We start from the raw sequence: 16,380 nt of genomic DNA on the forward strand, positions 1-16,380 counted from the left end.
TATTTATTATCTGCTATTAGTAACTGAGCAGTGCCTATTAAAATTTTTAAAAGCAATTCATGAAAATGTGCACCTTTGTGCTATTTATAAGCTCTTGTGGTCATTGTATAATCGGTCTCCAAAGGGTGGTTTAGGACAATTTATGCCGGTGCGAATTTCCATATTCTATGAACAATTGACTCAGTCTTGTCTAATAAATTAACATTGCGACCTGCGCAGTTCTCTATTATTATGAAAATCTCTTTTCCACGCCTTATAGTACATAAATATTGCGAGCATCTGGCTTTAGCTTTTATAACACCTCACCCACAGATTCTGTGTCTTGATTGGCCCAGAGCGAGTCACATGTTACTTTCTAATTTTGCTATCTTTCGGTGATCCATGGACCATTCTATTTTCCCTCGAATGGTCCATGGATCACCTCGGGAGGCTAGTTTTACTACACCACTCGAAGCATTCAATATTTGTATAAAAGCCTATGGAATATGCGCTTGCATAGCAAGCGTCTATAATTTATTAATATACGCGCAGATTCTGCAAAACAGTACTGCATCTTGACCTCCTGATTCTGACCTATAACCCGTTATGTATTACAAAAACATGGCAGCCAATATTGGCCAATCAACAGCTCAGCCGAATTTCTGCTCGAAATGACGTCACACACAATTTCGAAAATCGACTCCGCGGATTGTGGCTGGCTTGCGGGGTCGCATAAAATGTGCATGCTCCCATTATGTCCGATGTTGTTGCGAAGCTTCGGCTATATTTGTACCTCGCAGAGATGTTTCGGGCAAAATTCCAAACAATTTATTTCCTTTATCATCTGACACAATGTATTCAGTTGGTGATTGATCGTGTTTGTTTTGACAATGCACACACACGTGCGTTGTGCACGGAATTCATATGCTCATCGGATAAAACCTGACATTTTGGTTGAGTTGTTGTTTTTTCCACTGAGGTCGATGGGGAACAATCTCTCTGATTATACAGCAAGTCAAGAGTCACTGCTAACTATGGAACGTTTACACTGCGACAGAGTTGTAACGAGTCACTGATTTGTGTCACTGATGTGTGACTCGAGTCGAGTAGAGTCAATTTAAAGAAGTGACTCGTGTCGAGTCGAGTCATTAGGTAAAGAAGGTCGAGTCGAGTTACAGTGTGTAGTCAAGTCGAGGCGAGTCGAGTCACGTCAAGTATTAAACTCGAGTCAATTCGAGTCAAAAAATATTTGAACACTATACAATAAATAAACATAAGAGAGAAAGTCATTTTTGGGGGCTTTTTTCAATTTTAAATTCAGGCCATTACATGTGATGACACCACATTTGACTCTTAATAAAGATAAAAAGGGGTGTGCCAGTTGATTGCCGTTCTACTAATGGGGACCCCACCTGTGAAAATGTACATATGATTTGCGAACATTCTAACGTGACGTGACAAAAACCGGCACCGGCGTTAGTCATTGCAAATATTTTTCGCAAAGTTTTGCGTTTATTTTTGGGATTCAAGTCTTTTTAGCCTTCTTCAAGTCGAGTCGAGTCATTCTGATGAGGGATTCGAGTCGAGTTGAGTCATTTACTCGCAGTGACTCGACGAGTCATTCGAGTCGAGAAAAGTGTGACTCGAGTGTGACTCGAGTCGAGTCATTGACTCGAGTCATTACAACTCGGCACTGCAACTATAATATGAGGTGACCTCTTCCGGGTAGATTTCTTGTCCATTATCATTGTTTATGAATTAACACACACTTTAAACATGGCTTCTGCATAGAGCACAAACGTCCGCGTTAAAGGTTAGCACATTCACGGCTTAGCAAGGGTTTTGGCTCGTGCTCAAGCGTAAATGTCGTAATTAAAGATATAGTCCATCATTTGTAATTTGTGCATTTTGTTCGTTTGAAGCAACAAAAGTGTTCAAAATCTAAAGAAGGGTACTGAACAACTAACCTGATGAAGTTTCAGCTCAGCTTCAGCTGTATATTTCGAGAAAAACAACATTCTAGGATCTCAATTTCAAATCAAAAGTTGCTGAATCATGTTTTGAATTGGGCCTAAATTCAGCGTCCGAGACACGTTCTCACTGAGCCGATTGCAGCTGCGATGATTGCAGCTGTCGCGCACTCATCCGACGAATCATAGCAACCGCACGCGCGTGTGCGTCGTGTCAACGCTTGCGCGCGCTTCGCCGAATAAAAAAAAACCCGAACAACTAACAGAAATTTCCAACGGTGCGTCTTAAGATGCACCGTTGGAAAAACCTTTTTTCGTTTATTTCTTCAAAATGACAGCATGCCATAAAGAATAATTTCACAGGGAGTTTAGTTCCCTTACTATCTTTCAACCAAGTATGTTTTTCAACAATTATTATTACGTCAGTTACTTTTTGGATAGCTTCAAATGATGGACTACAGCTTTAAGGATTCTATGCTTACAGGATTCTGTGCTCACAGGAAACCATGCTTACAGGTTTGTATACTAACATGATTGGCAAGCACAAAAATCAAGAGGCTAAACATCAATGTTAACCTGGTAAACATTCGAGGTAATAGGGCCTATCGTTAATGGATAACTCCTCTACGACAGGACAGTAATGCAAGTCATAATGTACTCTAGCTGCTGCATAATTTTTCTTCGACATTTGATGTGGTGTAGTGTTTGGTATTTATTGCCGTTTACTGGCAAATGGTTTGACCTTCGGAGTCTCATCACAGATAAGTTGCCTGATGTCGGGCCTTTTGTAGTAGTTTACGGGCGCAGCTCAACGACCATTAAAATGTGAAGCTGGGGCAATGAATACAAAAATCCACTTGATGGAAAATATTTCCTCTGTTCATTTTCACAATGTGGCCGTATGATCGTTAAAGTCCGAGGCCTCATAAGTCCGAAATTTTGGAACTGAGACGTCGGATTTATGAGGCATTGGACTTGGGGATTCGGCCTCCGACGCCTCATGAGTCCGACGCCTCATAATTCAGACAACGGACAAACGATGTTTCTGACTTATGAGGCATCGGACTTATGAGGCGTCGGATTTATCAGGTGTTGGACCAATGGGGCGTCGGACCTATGGTCGTTGGACTTATGAGGATTGGGGGATGACATTTTGTCGGATTAATGAGGCGTCGGTGCATCGAACTTATGCGCGGACCCCTTTACAATGACAGTGGAAAATAATTTGATGTTTTCACTTTTCAGTGACAACATAAATCTCTTGTGAGTTACAAAATGGTTCGAAGAGAGAGGTATGTATCTCTTCAGACTCAATTTGTCAAACAGGTAAAGTCAAAACTCAAAACTCAACAGGATAACCTAAAAAGATGATGGTGCCACCGCAAACTGATAGCTGACATATATAAGATTCATAATGTATCTTAGCAGTGGAGAGGAAAATATTGGTATGTAAAAACAAAATCAGGACAATTATAAGATGGATTTCCATGCATCTTATAATAGTTTATGCAGTACCCACTGCTATGTACATCAGATTCGAACCAGGCAACCGATCCCGTTAGCTCAGTGGTTGAGTGGTAAGACGTCTGCACTAGAAAGCAGGAGGTCGTAGGTTCGAGTCCCACCCGAGTGATTTTTTCCAACTTTCACTCGGGAGGTAACACAATGAGTATACAGTGTTTAAACGTTGTTGAAGGGCAAAACCTAGTTTGATTTAAAATCAGGACAACTTTACCAATAAGCGGCGATCTGAGTAACGTCATCAGAAAAAAAACAAGGGGCGTGAATGTAGTCCTATAAGCCATCAGCTCTTGCTGCCTTTATGGTTAAATCATTGCTGTTCAGTTTTATAATGGCAGCGCATTGTCCACCGTGCATGTGAACGAACCTTGAACTTTTAAGTATTGGGTATAAAAAGTCGTTTGCGATTAGCTCAGGGTAATAACCCTTCAGATTTGCCCACAAAATTGTCTCAACCTTAGACCCCAGGATTGGATATAGCTACGATGTAAATGCGTCCCATTGTCTCGAGCAACTTTTCTGAGGGTAAACCGTAAAATATCATCAGTGTTTGGACTATACTCTCTTCTTGTACCATTTCTGGACTAATAATAATAATAAGGAGCAACTTCGATATGATATCAGTTAACTTTTATTTCATTATCTTCGCTTATTCGCACGGGTGTCACCACCCCCCCCCTCCCAAGTCAGTTTTTTCGGCGAAATCGTGGTGCTTTCTGCAAAATAGAAAATGAAGAATGGAGAAAGAAGGGGAAAGGAAGAGGGAAGAAGAAAGAATGGAGAATGACACCAATAAACACCGCTGCTCAAAACCCCGCGAAGCTAAAAGCCTGTTCTGCAACCCATGGCAAAAGATTGTTCATTCTGTCATGTCGGCACGAGCTGCCGCGCGAGGTCGCTTCATATACATTGGTTGACAGTTACGGCTGTGCGAAAAAAACATGATTTTCTTTTTCAATATTTGAAAGAAAAAGCTCTCAACTTTAATCTGATTCAAAAAACATAAAAATCCACAGATCCCTTTTTGTTAATGCAAATGTTTTAGGGTTGCATTTTGGGGGTCCCCCTTTATTTGTCTGAAACAGGGAGCGTGTTGCACGGGTGCGGTGCGACGTGGCGACGGCTGGTCTGGTCTGGGGAGGGTAGCGTCAGGGCACCCGGTGCACCGCGGTTGGACAAATAATCACCGGACAGCGTTGAGAAGAAAGACGTGCATGCAGCGGGCTTATCAGAAATGCCGAGGAAATATCTGATTCTTCAATACCGTATTTGATCAGATTTTTAAGGCAGGAATTGAAACAGCAAAAACAATTCAAACAAGGCGTTGTGTACATAGATAGGCTTGGATCTATTTCATTTTCCGTGACTTGTTGCCGTCAGCCATACCAAAAAAAGGGTGCACTTGAAAAGTTCTTTGTGAGCTGCTGACGGTAGGCCTATAGGCCCGACCCGTCACGACCCCCAGGACCTGAAACACACAAGCAATTTATCTTCGGTGAATACAGGGGGTTTGTCCACCGTATCGGGGCAACTGAATGCCGGCTGTTACAGCTGGCAAAGGCACATTCAACACCTGAAACAGAACTGTCACAAGTGTCAATCGAATGTGTCCAAAAGGCAAACCCCTGCGTTGCTAATGGTGGGTGCTTTCATAGGACGAAGACATTCCTGTATTATTTCACCTTTGACAGCAGGGACCATTAATGATTAACATTTCCTGTGTAATGAAACAGATCACAAACAGCTTCGCAAGACAATCATTTTTAATAGTTTATCAACATATATGGAATCGTATGCAGACTAGAGTAGCAAACTCAACACTACTTCGAGGGCGCGTTTTTACCACTTTTGAGAGCCCCGTTGACGGGACACACAGCGTGTGCGTACTGTACTGGTTCGAGCGCGAAGTGCGCACGACTTCCTGAATGTGCAAAAGCTCCCAGACTAATCCCCGCCCCCGATAACTTTGGATCGTTCGAAATACGCAGTGGATGGACCGGGAACCAGTCTAGGTCTCCCCCAACTCTCCTTTACTGGCCGATGAAGGGGTACTTGTGCACGCAACCCACACACACGGACTAGACTCCGAATTTGTGTTTTTCAGGGCGCGTTTGTCTGGTCTTATAAACATTAATATGGAATCGTGTTTGATATTTTTTTTCACATTTCCACAAACCTTGTTTCCACCAAAAATACTGAAAACATTGGGGGGGGGGTTCTCGAGAGTGGCATTTTGAGACCTCGAGATGTACTTCTATTAAGCGTTTTGTCCTATACGGACATAAAAATACGCAAATACACAACAGACTCAAACAGACTTTTTTAAAAGACGCCTAAACGCCTACTGGCTTTAATGAGTAGACGAGTTGCAATTTCTTGTGGGCAGATGCGGTCAAGAGAATGCGAAATAGAAATGTTGTACCCGTCCTGGTCATTTATTTTGGCACACTACTCGTTTCGATTCTTAAGAAATGTAAGACTAGGATGTATCTCGCACGAGTCAGTAAACAAATACAGAGTGTACACAATTTTAGGTTACAGGAACAAACTCAACACTATACACACGGACTAGACTCAGAATTTTTGCCTTTCAGGGCGCGTCTGGTCTTATACCTGTTAGTATTCTAATCTCAGCCATCCTTTCGCACAATGATCATTATCAGGAACACAATACTATCTGAGTATTGTCGTGTAAGCCTGCTAACCAAACACTCGCCCACAATGTCAAGTTTTATGCAGGTACTATCAGCTGCCCTTCTACGTGAGGGTATGCCAATAGGCGTTATCAGATTAGGCGCTATCTTGTTCACAAACTGCAGACCGGGCTGTACTTTGCCCCGGTTTCGGACCAAGACCTGAAATTTTGTAGTTTGTTCGCCCGCTCCCTGGTTCCCCTAAGTGCATGTGCAGCCAGTCCCCGGCAAGTGTGGCCACAGCCGCTGTGGTGGTAGAGGGCGCTATAAAAGGGACGTAATTCATCAGATTAGCTCGCCCCCATCGCCCTGTTCGAGATAGAGGGGCGGCAGAGACGAGCAAATTCATCCGATGAATGTTGACAGCGACCTCTACTCCCGCGGCTGCTTGACCGCGCTGCATTACTAGGCTGCATATAAAGAAAATCTGGATCAAGACTTAGGGGGGCCTATTAGAAGAAAAAAATCAATACTGTTATTTATTCAATTCTTTTGTCACGTAGCCCGGCCACATCTCCCCTCGCTGTAGCTTCTTTGTACCTTATTGTTGCAGTAATTCTCTTTCATTCCAGAAGGTCATTCCAGCAAAACTACGCCTTTCAGAAAGCAGAAAAGATCAACATGAGGCCTCAACCCTGAATGGTTCCTTAATGCGCCCGCTTATCTAGAACATAGACAGCTCGGCCATCTTCTTGGACAAGACTCTATCTGCAGTAGTAAGGCGCCTCTTCTTAACATCATACGCTTCGGCCGCATACATACATACCATTTTGCAGTCATCAGGCTTGGCGAGAATAAAAAACAACACAGGCTTATCATTCGGGTAAGACTAGATCTCATTCGACGCTAGGAGCGCTCTCTATTCCATGTTATTTTTCTTTATAACACAAATCCTTCAAGAAGAAATGGGATGCTTTTGAGCATTAATTTTAAAACAGTCGTCTTCACTCTCACCTCCCCCTCCAGGATCCGCCCTAGACTAACTACAGACGTCTTTACCACTCGTTTCCGCTGGCTGGCTCACTACAGGAAGTCGGGTAAACGTGAGGTGAAAGTAAGTTCACAATTCTTGTGTCATTTACAAAGAAACGACTGTTCAGGCGTTGATTTTCGTAATTCTACATATCTGAGTTCATTCAGTATTACAGTAATTACATGTATAACAACATTTAGGCCCGGTTCGTGAGCAGTTGTGTTGCTACATATAGTTTTGTGCGTGAAACAAAATGGGTTTTATACATGGACACAGCCCTGTTCAAAATTCAGACGAATCAATATGGTAGGTTTATACATTCGCAAGGTGATCGACGACAAAAGAGCATATTGCTCACTGGCCATATATCAAAGCTCTTGGTAATAAGAAGTCCATCGGATGTCTTACATGGAAAATATGTTAGAAAACCTCGTTTGTGTAGCCTAGGCCTACATCTGAGCGGACGCGGAAACCCATACTTTAGTCAAGCTACTTCCTCCTAGCAACATAATAAGCCTTTTTTCATCTAACCTAGCTCACCCCCTTTTTCAGGATTACTCTCAATTGAATTATAATAAAAAGCCGTATTCTCTTTGAGCGATCCCCGTTTGCTATTTCCCATGTCAGCGCCACTTGAACAAAGATCACTTATACTGATGTATAAATTCTTATACCGTATATAAAATGCTGCTGTGAAAAACCAGGTGGAGCAATGGCCAGGACGGCGTCCGTCTGTGAGCTTCTAGATCGGTGATATTATAAATGGCAAATTAGCCTCCTTGAATTTTAAATATCAGCAATGGCAGCGAACATAAAGTCCTTAAAGGTTTCGAAAAAACTTGATCCATGCCTAAATCCGGTGACAGATATGGATCGAGTCCCAGTTGACCTGGGCAAAAGTTTCAAAAAGAACTGATTTGTCAGCCACTGTACTGGTAACATGTACGATTCATATATTTTTTGTCAACGGATGTTGCTAATAGACCATTATCATGTTGCGGCTATCTTGATTTTTTTCCCATTCAAATCAACGTAATCAAAGCGAGGCTGGAAGGAGAAATAGTCTGGTTCCTTTTTGCACAAAAATCATTATCATTCGGTACTGCTATTGGATACAAGGGAACATGACTGAAATGGTGGCAGCATGATAAAGGTTTATTGAAAAAAAAATCCGTTGTGATCGCTCAGCCCTTAACCAGGTGTAGGGAAAATCTCAGATTGGCCGAATCAGGTCAGTCACACAAAAAAATATTAAGTCCAGCGGACTACATTCTAATTGCCGCACCGATCCTTTTCTTCTTGAAATCACATATTTTTTAACAGAATTGCGTATCCAAATTTTCGCCAAGCTCAGTTTACCCATGGACGAACTATGGTATATATATATAGAGAGAATGTGTATGCTATGCAGAACTGTAAGATTCTCAGACTCAACGATTTCTCCAGGAACCTTTTGTAAATATAAGTTTAATCCAGGCTTGAATCAAGACTAGACTAACTACACAATCGATGTTCGATGGCCTTTCGATCGATAATATAAAAGCTCGTTTGTGTTGTGTGTTCTGCCAAACAGTGATGTAGAAACGTACAGTGTATAAAGTGCCGCTGAACTGTGGTGTTGTAGGCCATGATAGACGGTAGACCTACAAAACATTGTAGGTCTATCAGTTAAAAAAAAAAACACTCCATATTCACGTGAGCTATTGACGGAGTTAAGGCTAGCCGTATATGCGCATATTTTAGAAGAAGTTACTATAGTTAGTCCTCATTGACTCGAGCACCCGCTGCTTTTGTCAACTGTTGTCGCGGGGATGATGGAGCTTTTGGACGGCCGATGGCTGCTCGACACACGGTCAGCACTTCTCGGAGTTGTCGTGTTTGTACTGTTGTTCCGGTATCTGCGTGGCGGGCGCCGGTGGAATCTCCCCCCGGGACCCAGTGGCTGGCCGTTGCTGGGCTATCTTCCTCAACTCGCCTTTTCGGGAGACGATCCGCATGTAGCGTTATCAAAGCTGGCCTCAAGGTACGTACTACTAGCTCGTGACTCGTCATTATCCTCTGTCATTCTTGTGCGATAGACCTAGTTTAAGTAAAAACATTTTACTAAAAAAGGTTTCACTGATTTTTTTAAAAAGCCTTTTTAACTAAAAAGTATCATGATTGCTTGAAAATGTAATCGTTCGTATAATTGGAATGGAACTATTATCGCCAGTTAATAATGAACCCTAATCATGTTCAACAACTCCGTCAACATGCGGTTCTGCGCGTAATCCGAATGAACCTTCGAGGGTTAGGGAAATTGTTTACAATGTACTTCATTTTGATAATTTAAACTGTTTATTAGTAGCCATAATAATAAGTGACGGGGAAAATCATTGCAATTGCATATTTTATCTCTGATTCTAAAATATAGAAGTTTGAATATTTAATTTACGAAACCTGTTTGTCCACAGAGGTACATGTACATTCCATCCACTTGACTGAGCTCAGCTTTCTGAGCTTGATTGGAAGACGAAATAGTATAGCACACTTGAAACCAGGATTTTGTTTGAAACAACCATCATAGGCCTATTTGATTTTGTGTTATGTAATTTTATGCAACAATTAATTTATGGCTATACAGCTCCCTGGGTAGATGATCTTAACACTGACATGAATAATCGGACAGCCTCAATAAAAGTTACCAGTCGAAACATTTTGTGCACAGTACAAAAAAGTCCAAGTATGTTTATGCCGTGGACGGGACTCACATCGTATGCGTATACTATACTGGTATGCGCGCGAAGTACGCACGACATCCTGAATTTGCCAAGGCTATAGCCACCATAGATATCAGAAGAATGAATATCTATGTTAGCCAGACTAATCCCCGCCCCAATAACTTTGGATCATTTGACATACGCATTGGATAGACCGGGAACCTGTCTATAGGTCCTCCCCAACTGTCCTTTTCTGACCGTTGAAGGGCTACTTGTGCACTGAGGCCATAGACAATCCGAGCATGCTTTCAATTTTATCACGGAGACCCCCTTCAATGGCGAAGGCATATTGTGCTTGCCCTTGTTCAGACACGGGACCGAATTTTGCTTGGTATAATTATAACAACATGCACAAAGGTTTCTACAACTGAATAAAGGGGCCGCGTGAGTGAGTGATCATGTGTCAGGACTTTAGTCTGGTTCCCCGACCTGACAATTTCCCCCGACGTCTACACGTCTAAATTGTAGGTCAGGCAGCCTCCGTGGCTAAAAATAATCATGACGACATTGACGGCCCTTTTTCAAAGCTCGACTTCGTTTCCGAATTCGCTTTATCACATAAAGCTTTTAATGTTCTGATAATTTTTTTAAAAATAAATCACTTGCTTCATATATCATACAGTTATGATATACAGTTTAATACTTCTGTAAAAAAACATTGACTAATTTTAACCTGGAATCTTCAAAGTTGGACACCCAAACAGCACTGTTAGCAGGCGGAGCCGAATTGAGACCACGCCGCGTTTTGGAAAATGCCGGTAACGGTCGTCAAATTCAAACTAGTGCATGACGCAGCAAAAAGTTCGCCCCTCGCATACGATCCGAGTGCAAAATCGTCGTTGAATTTCAAGTTTTCTAAATAAAAGCAATGGGTATTAATTATCAACTAGTTTTTTAAAGTTTTTAATAAGCAATTAGCAGTTAATTAAACCTATATTATACTCGGAAATACTCGGACACTATCCGATTGTCGACGAAATGAATTCGGTAAACTTCGGACAGTTTCGGAAAAAGGAGGAATTCCTCCCGTTTTAGTCACGTGATGTAAATTGTAATACATTGTATTACCGGAGGCTACCTGACCTAAGATTTATCAGGAATAGTCGGAATCTTTTGGTCTGGGAACCAGACTATCAGGACTTGTCTTTAATAGCCCACCTTGCGAGCGATGAAAGATAGTCTTCAAACAAACTTGAATAACTAAATATGAACAACATAATGGTCAATTGACAGATACGGCAATGTCATCAGCATGAATTTGGCGGGACATTTGGTGGTGGTCTTGCACGGCTACGACACCATAAAAGAGGCCTTCAGTCAGCAGCAGCTCAGCGCCAGACCCCGGCTGTACACCAGCGAGAAGGTTCGGCCTGGTGTGGGTAAGATTTTTAAAAATCTGGAAACGAAACTCATTATTGGCCACTGTGTACTGTATTATGCGTTTGAAGCTACAATCCCAGCCAAAATGGTTGGGACACTTCCTGAGCCTGCCACGGTCACCCACTCCCCCGCTCCCCTGGTCAATGTTGTTCTCTCCAGCTGATGGAGCACACACCGCGCAATGAGAGACAACATTGAGTGGGGCTGGGGTTGGGGGCCCAGCGAGATTTGTCCGGGATTGTAGCTTCGCGCTGGTTCAAAATCTCTCGATTCGAATATGGTACGGGACTCCCATCGTATATTTATAATAAAACAAAGCAAAGTTAAGCAAGATTTGTATATACTAATACATTGTGATGGGAGTGGTAATATGGCACACGGTGACGTTTATGACCCAGGCTATTTTTCGTAAACCCCTGTGGGACACATACGTTTGCTGCGCGCCCTCCTTCGTTTGACAATTGATTACAAATCTGGTGACCATAATTCTAAGTTAACAGCCAAAAAAACCTCTTTATAGATTAACTCACATGGCAAATTCTTAGCTTAGTCAAACATTCTTATCTTAATAAAACTATTAGCTTATGAAATTTGTTTAGCTTTATAACAAAAACTAAACAAAAGAGGAGGTGGAGGAGACTTCACATGCATTTTTATCGTGCTCGCAGGTGTGATCACTTCATCTGGAGACACTTGGACGGAGCTACGGAGGTTCGCCTTGACCGTCTTGAGGGGGCTGGGCGTGGGCAAGTCGATCTTCGAGGACAACATCGCCACGGAGGCAGAGTTCTTGATGGAGGAGTGGAAGAAGCACGAAGGAACAGCGTTCAACCCTCGGCACTCCATAGCCAACGCCGTGTCCAACGTCATCTGCTCAGCCGTCTTCGGTCGTCGGTTCCAGTACACCGACGCGGTCTTCAGGTAGTCTGGGTCCCGGATAACAAGATGTCTGACTATTCCGACAAAAAAATTATCACAATTTCGGCTAGGCGCACGTAATAATATCCATGTGACCAAAATGGACACAATCCTGACCCCAGCTGCCTGTTTCCGAAAGTGATCGAAGTTTTCCGAATGCGTTTTTGTTGACACTCGGAAATGCTCGCGATTACTCGGATATTTCCTTTTTACTGAGAAATCACAATACTTTTTTGAAGTTGGCGTATTTACCATTGGTGACTATATGTAAGATCTTATTTACTTGTCTGCACCTTTCAGGCGTCTCCTCAAATGCAACGATGACATCGCTGAGGGAGCCGGCACCGGGGGCGCCCTCGAATTCTCGTGGTTCATCTCGCGGCTCACCTTCCTGCCGTTCGTGAGCAAGTACGTAGCGTCTGTCCGGCAGTCGTACAACACGATCAGCTCCATGGTTCGGGAGCACAATCGAGACTACGACTCTCAGGACCTTCGAGACTTCATCGATGCCTTCCTAAAGAAGAAAGAGGTAAAGGAGAAAATAAATGGCATAGGTCGGCACAGGAATTAGCATCCGGACCGTTTGGGGGTTATACATTATGGGTTAAGTACTAATTAATTGCTAATCTGTATAGTTTTAGTTGTTAACATACCTTTCATATGGTTCTCGCCTTGACACACAATGACCCGGCCGCGCTACGTCCAGGTACTGGAAAGTCAGCGTTGCCATTGTAGCATGCAAATACCGTATAGCACCGCATGCAGCATATAGGCAGTATAAGCAAGCCTTCAAAAATGTGATGGATGGCAAAAACTGCATGTGAGAAAAGCGCGGAGCGAACACAGTGCTGGGTAGGTTCGAACCGTACACGGCTCGGGTACAGTGACCATTATGAAATGACAAAGAATTCACGGCAATTTTATACATGAAAATAAGTCTACAGTTTACAACGCTCGACAAGGCGCTAACCAGATACTTGTCAACTGCATGGTGCCCGATGGTTACATTTCTATAGTCCGACGTCCCATTGGTTCGACGTCCCATTGGTCCGACGTCCCATGTCCGACGTCCCATTGGTCCGACGTTCCACTGGTTCAGGTTGAATGACCCTAACCCTATAAACCGTCGGACCAATGGGACTTCGGACCAATGCCCCGTCGAACCAATGGAATGTCGGACCAATTGGACGTCGGACCAATGCAATGGGATGTCGGACTATAGAGACGTCCCCGCCCCGTTCCCGATCATGGGAAACCCGAATGAATATCGTGATACTTTGACGTCAAACGACCAGGCTCAATACCTTTCCTTTGAATTGAATTGAATTGAATTGAAGGAACAACAGGGCTCATCATCGTCTGTGTTCCTTGACGAGAATCTGATGAATGTGGTCGGGGACCTTTTCTTCGCTGGGAGCGAGACTACGACGACCACTCTCCGCTGGATGCTTCTCTACATGATGCTAAACCCAGAGGTGCAGACCCGGGTGCAGAGAGAACTGGATGACGTCACCGGACGCAATCGGTTCCCGAGGGTGAGCGACAAGCCGCAGCTTCCGTACACGGAGGCAGTGATCTGCGAGCTACAGCGGGTAGCCACCATAGCGCCCCTCGCAGTCCCGCATTCTTGTAGTGAGGACACCAAGATACTGGGGTAGGTATAATTCATTCAATCATTTTGTTCATTCACTTCGTGATGAGTTGGTCCCAACTGTCCCTGTCAAGTATAGTGTTGGAAAGAGATGGACCACAAATGAGTGTACGAATTATCGTTTCAGATATGACGTACCAAAGGGCACCATTCTTGTCTCCAACCTGTGGTATGACCACTTCGACCCTACGATATGGGAAGATCCAACGGCATTTCGACCGGAGCGATTCCTGGACCCAGACGGCAAGCTAGTCAGTCGTGAGGAGCTCAACCCGTTTGGAATAGGTGAGAAAGAAATGTATTGCGGTTGAATTGTTGCGAAGAACTTGTCTTCATGTGCCCAGAGCCTTTCTATTGAAAAGCCACGTACAGCTCAAGATTTCTTCATACCCGAAAGCTTCATACTGCTTCATACCGCAGCGTTCGTTTAGCCTCATGTAGCCCCGTGTAAGAACGGGGAAGCGAAGGCCAAAAATATATACTCGGTCTCTGGTCAGACCAAAGTTCGTTTAGCCTCATGTAACCCCGTGTAAGAACGGGGAAGCGAAGGCCAAAAAAAATACTCGGTCTCTGGTCAGACCAAAATTCCGGAATTGATGCGGCGACGCGTTATTTTTTTTTTCAAGCTTGGATTGTACAGACAAGGTGGGGTACTATTTTGTTTTTCTTGTGTTCTCATGTACATTGGTTTCTTCCATAATTTGCCTTGGTGCACTCGATCATTTGCCTTGGTGCAATTTCCATTCCTTGGTGCTCCTTGGTACAAAAATTTGAGGAGGTGCGGCAAAAGAGGGCGCTGTTGGAGCTACGCGCGCTGACCAGAGACCGACTTTTTTTGTGCCTAATTGAACGCGCCCAGTGGCGCTCACGTGTGAAACTGCTGTGGTATGAAGAGACCAACATATACAGCAGTCCAAATACATGTACCATGTGACACCGGTCTAGCTTAATGAAGTAAATAATTATGTCAATAATTATGGACGCATGTGATTGGGAATGTTGAGACCCTTTTCTCTTTTAATGAAAAGGCTGCGTGTGGATACTTGGAGTCATTATTTATTGTGTGACTTCATCTTTGTAGGCCGGCGCATCTGTCTCGGAGAGCACTTGGCCAGGATGGAGCTCTTCATCTTCTTCACCCGTCTCCTGCATCACTTCACCTTCAAGAAACCCGAGGATGCTCCTCCCTTGTCACTCAACGGAATCAGCGGTGGCACCTGGTCACCTGTGAACTTCCAAGTTTGTGCCATGTCACGGTCGTGAGACTGCTATAATAAGTACAACATTGTTCTGATTAGGCCTATTGTACCGTTGGGACGGATAACCGTGTACCCGATACTCGACTGAAATTGTGTGGTATATACCATAAATCAGTGAGGTAGTGCCTTGAATGCAATTTGAACAGAAACTTTGAACAGAAACCCCCAAATGAACAGTGTCTTCCTGAAATGACATCACAGCAACATCACCCTCATTATTTTGTCACGCAAAGCATGGGAAGTTTTTCAAATGTTTTAAAACTTGCACTTTTCAATAAAATTAACCCAAATGGGATGTCATTTTTTTTTTATATAATTTAAGAGGAGTAGAAAGTTGTACAAATTGTGTTTCTTATAATTCATCGAATGGACCTTTTGATACCTGCGATTCGTGATGATGCGGCTGGTTTTATATTAGAAGTCATTTTATATAACAGGGCCATGGCCTTGAGGGTTAAACCTTGGCCTTAGTCTTAAATTTGTGTTCTGGATCCGCCCTTGCTTACATGTTCATGGACATAATATAAAATGGCATTTTAAATGTGATATGCAAGAAGTTGGTTATTAAATTTACCCGTTGAAATTTTGTTTTCTGTTTCGACTATTGAAGGCGAATTGGCATTTTAAATGTGATATGCAAGAAGTTCGTTATTAAATTTACCCGTTGAATTTTGTTTTCTGTTTCGACTATTGAAGGCGAATTGAGATTAAAAGACTTCTTTACTCCTACGATATTTTAGCGGTGCGTTATTTAGAATTTTTTTCTGCCTGTATTCCGCAGGTACGGGTGCATATCATGAAAGTGATTTGTGTCAGTCAGAGATTTAGACGTGACTAATCCATGTGAAAACATGGGAGGAATATCTGGTCTAACCTTTGGAACAATATAGATTATGGAAATTTACATTTGACGGGCTGGATAGCTCAGATGGTAGAGGACTGGAACGGTAATCTGAAGGTCGCAGGTTCAAACCCCGCTCCACTGCAGTCAATTTCTTTGTTTCAGCTTTTCAAAACATTCACCTAATCAGTTTCCCTTTGTGGATCATTTGAAAATTTTATTTTCCATTGAATTTCAACATTTCCTAAACCAACAATTCCGCCCAAATGTTGATATGAAAAGCTAGAAGGGTTCAAATGTATTGCTTTTGTTGAGCTTTTTGGGCGGTGTACTCAGTATACGTGTAAATAGTCAAGAATAAAACTCGTTTGGCCCGACCCACAAGAAGTGCCGATAACGTTATTATCCAACAGCGATTATAACAGCGATATCCGAC

The 16,380-nt window shown here is 43.0% G+C and overlaps 1 protein-coding gene across 2 annotated transcripts; it reads left to right on the plus strand.

Moving 5' to 3' along the window:
• Window positions 1-6,712: 6,712 nt before the first annotated feature.
• LOC119745206 (cytochrome P450 2J6-like) lies at window positions 6,713-15,842 on the plus strand. 2 transcript variants are annotated; one of them, XM_038221432.1, is made up of 9 exons: window positions 6,713-6,986; window positions 7,130-7,217; window positions 8,940-9,159; window positions 11,129-11,274; window positions 11,944-12,196; window positions 12,494-12,722; window positions 13,531-13,847; window positions 13,972-14,129; window positions 14,926-15,842. In XM_038221432.1, the coding sequence occupies exons 3-9, from the start codon at window positions 8,948-8,950 to the stop codon at window positions 15,105-15,107; spliced, it is 1,497 nt and encodes a 498-aa protein (XP_038077360.1). In that variant the 5' UTR covers window positions 6,713-6,986; window positions 7,130-7,217; window positions 8,940-8,947; the 3' UTR covers window positions 15,108-15,842. The 2 variants fall into 2 exon arrangements, with proteins under 2 accessions (XP_038077360.1, XP_038077368.1); XM_038221440.1 differs by lacking the exon at window positions 8,940-9,159 and having other exon boundaries at window positions 6,720-6,986.
• Window positions 15,843-16,380: the final 538 nt, after the last annotated feature.

This window comes from Patiria miniata, unplaced genomic scaffold, assembly GCF_015706575.1.
Source record: "Patiria miniata isolate m_02_andy unplaced genomic scaffold, ASM1570657v1 HiC_scaffold_12, whole genome shotgun sequence".
In the NCBI taxonomy this organism is placed as follows: Eukaryota; Metazoa; Echinodermata; class Asteroidea; order Valvatida; family Asterinidae; genus Patiria; species Patiria miniata.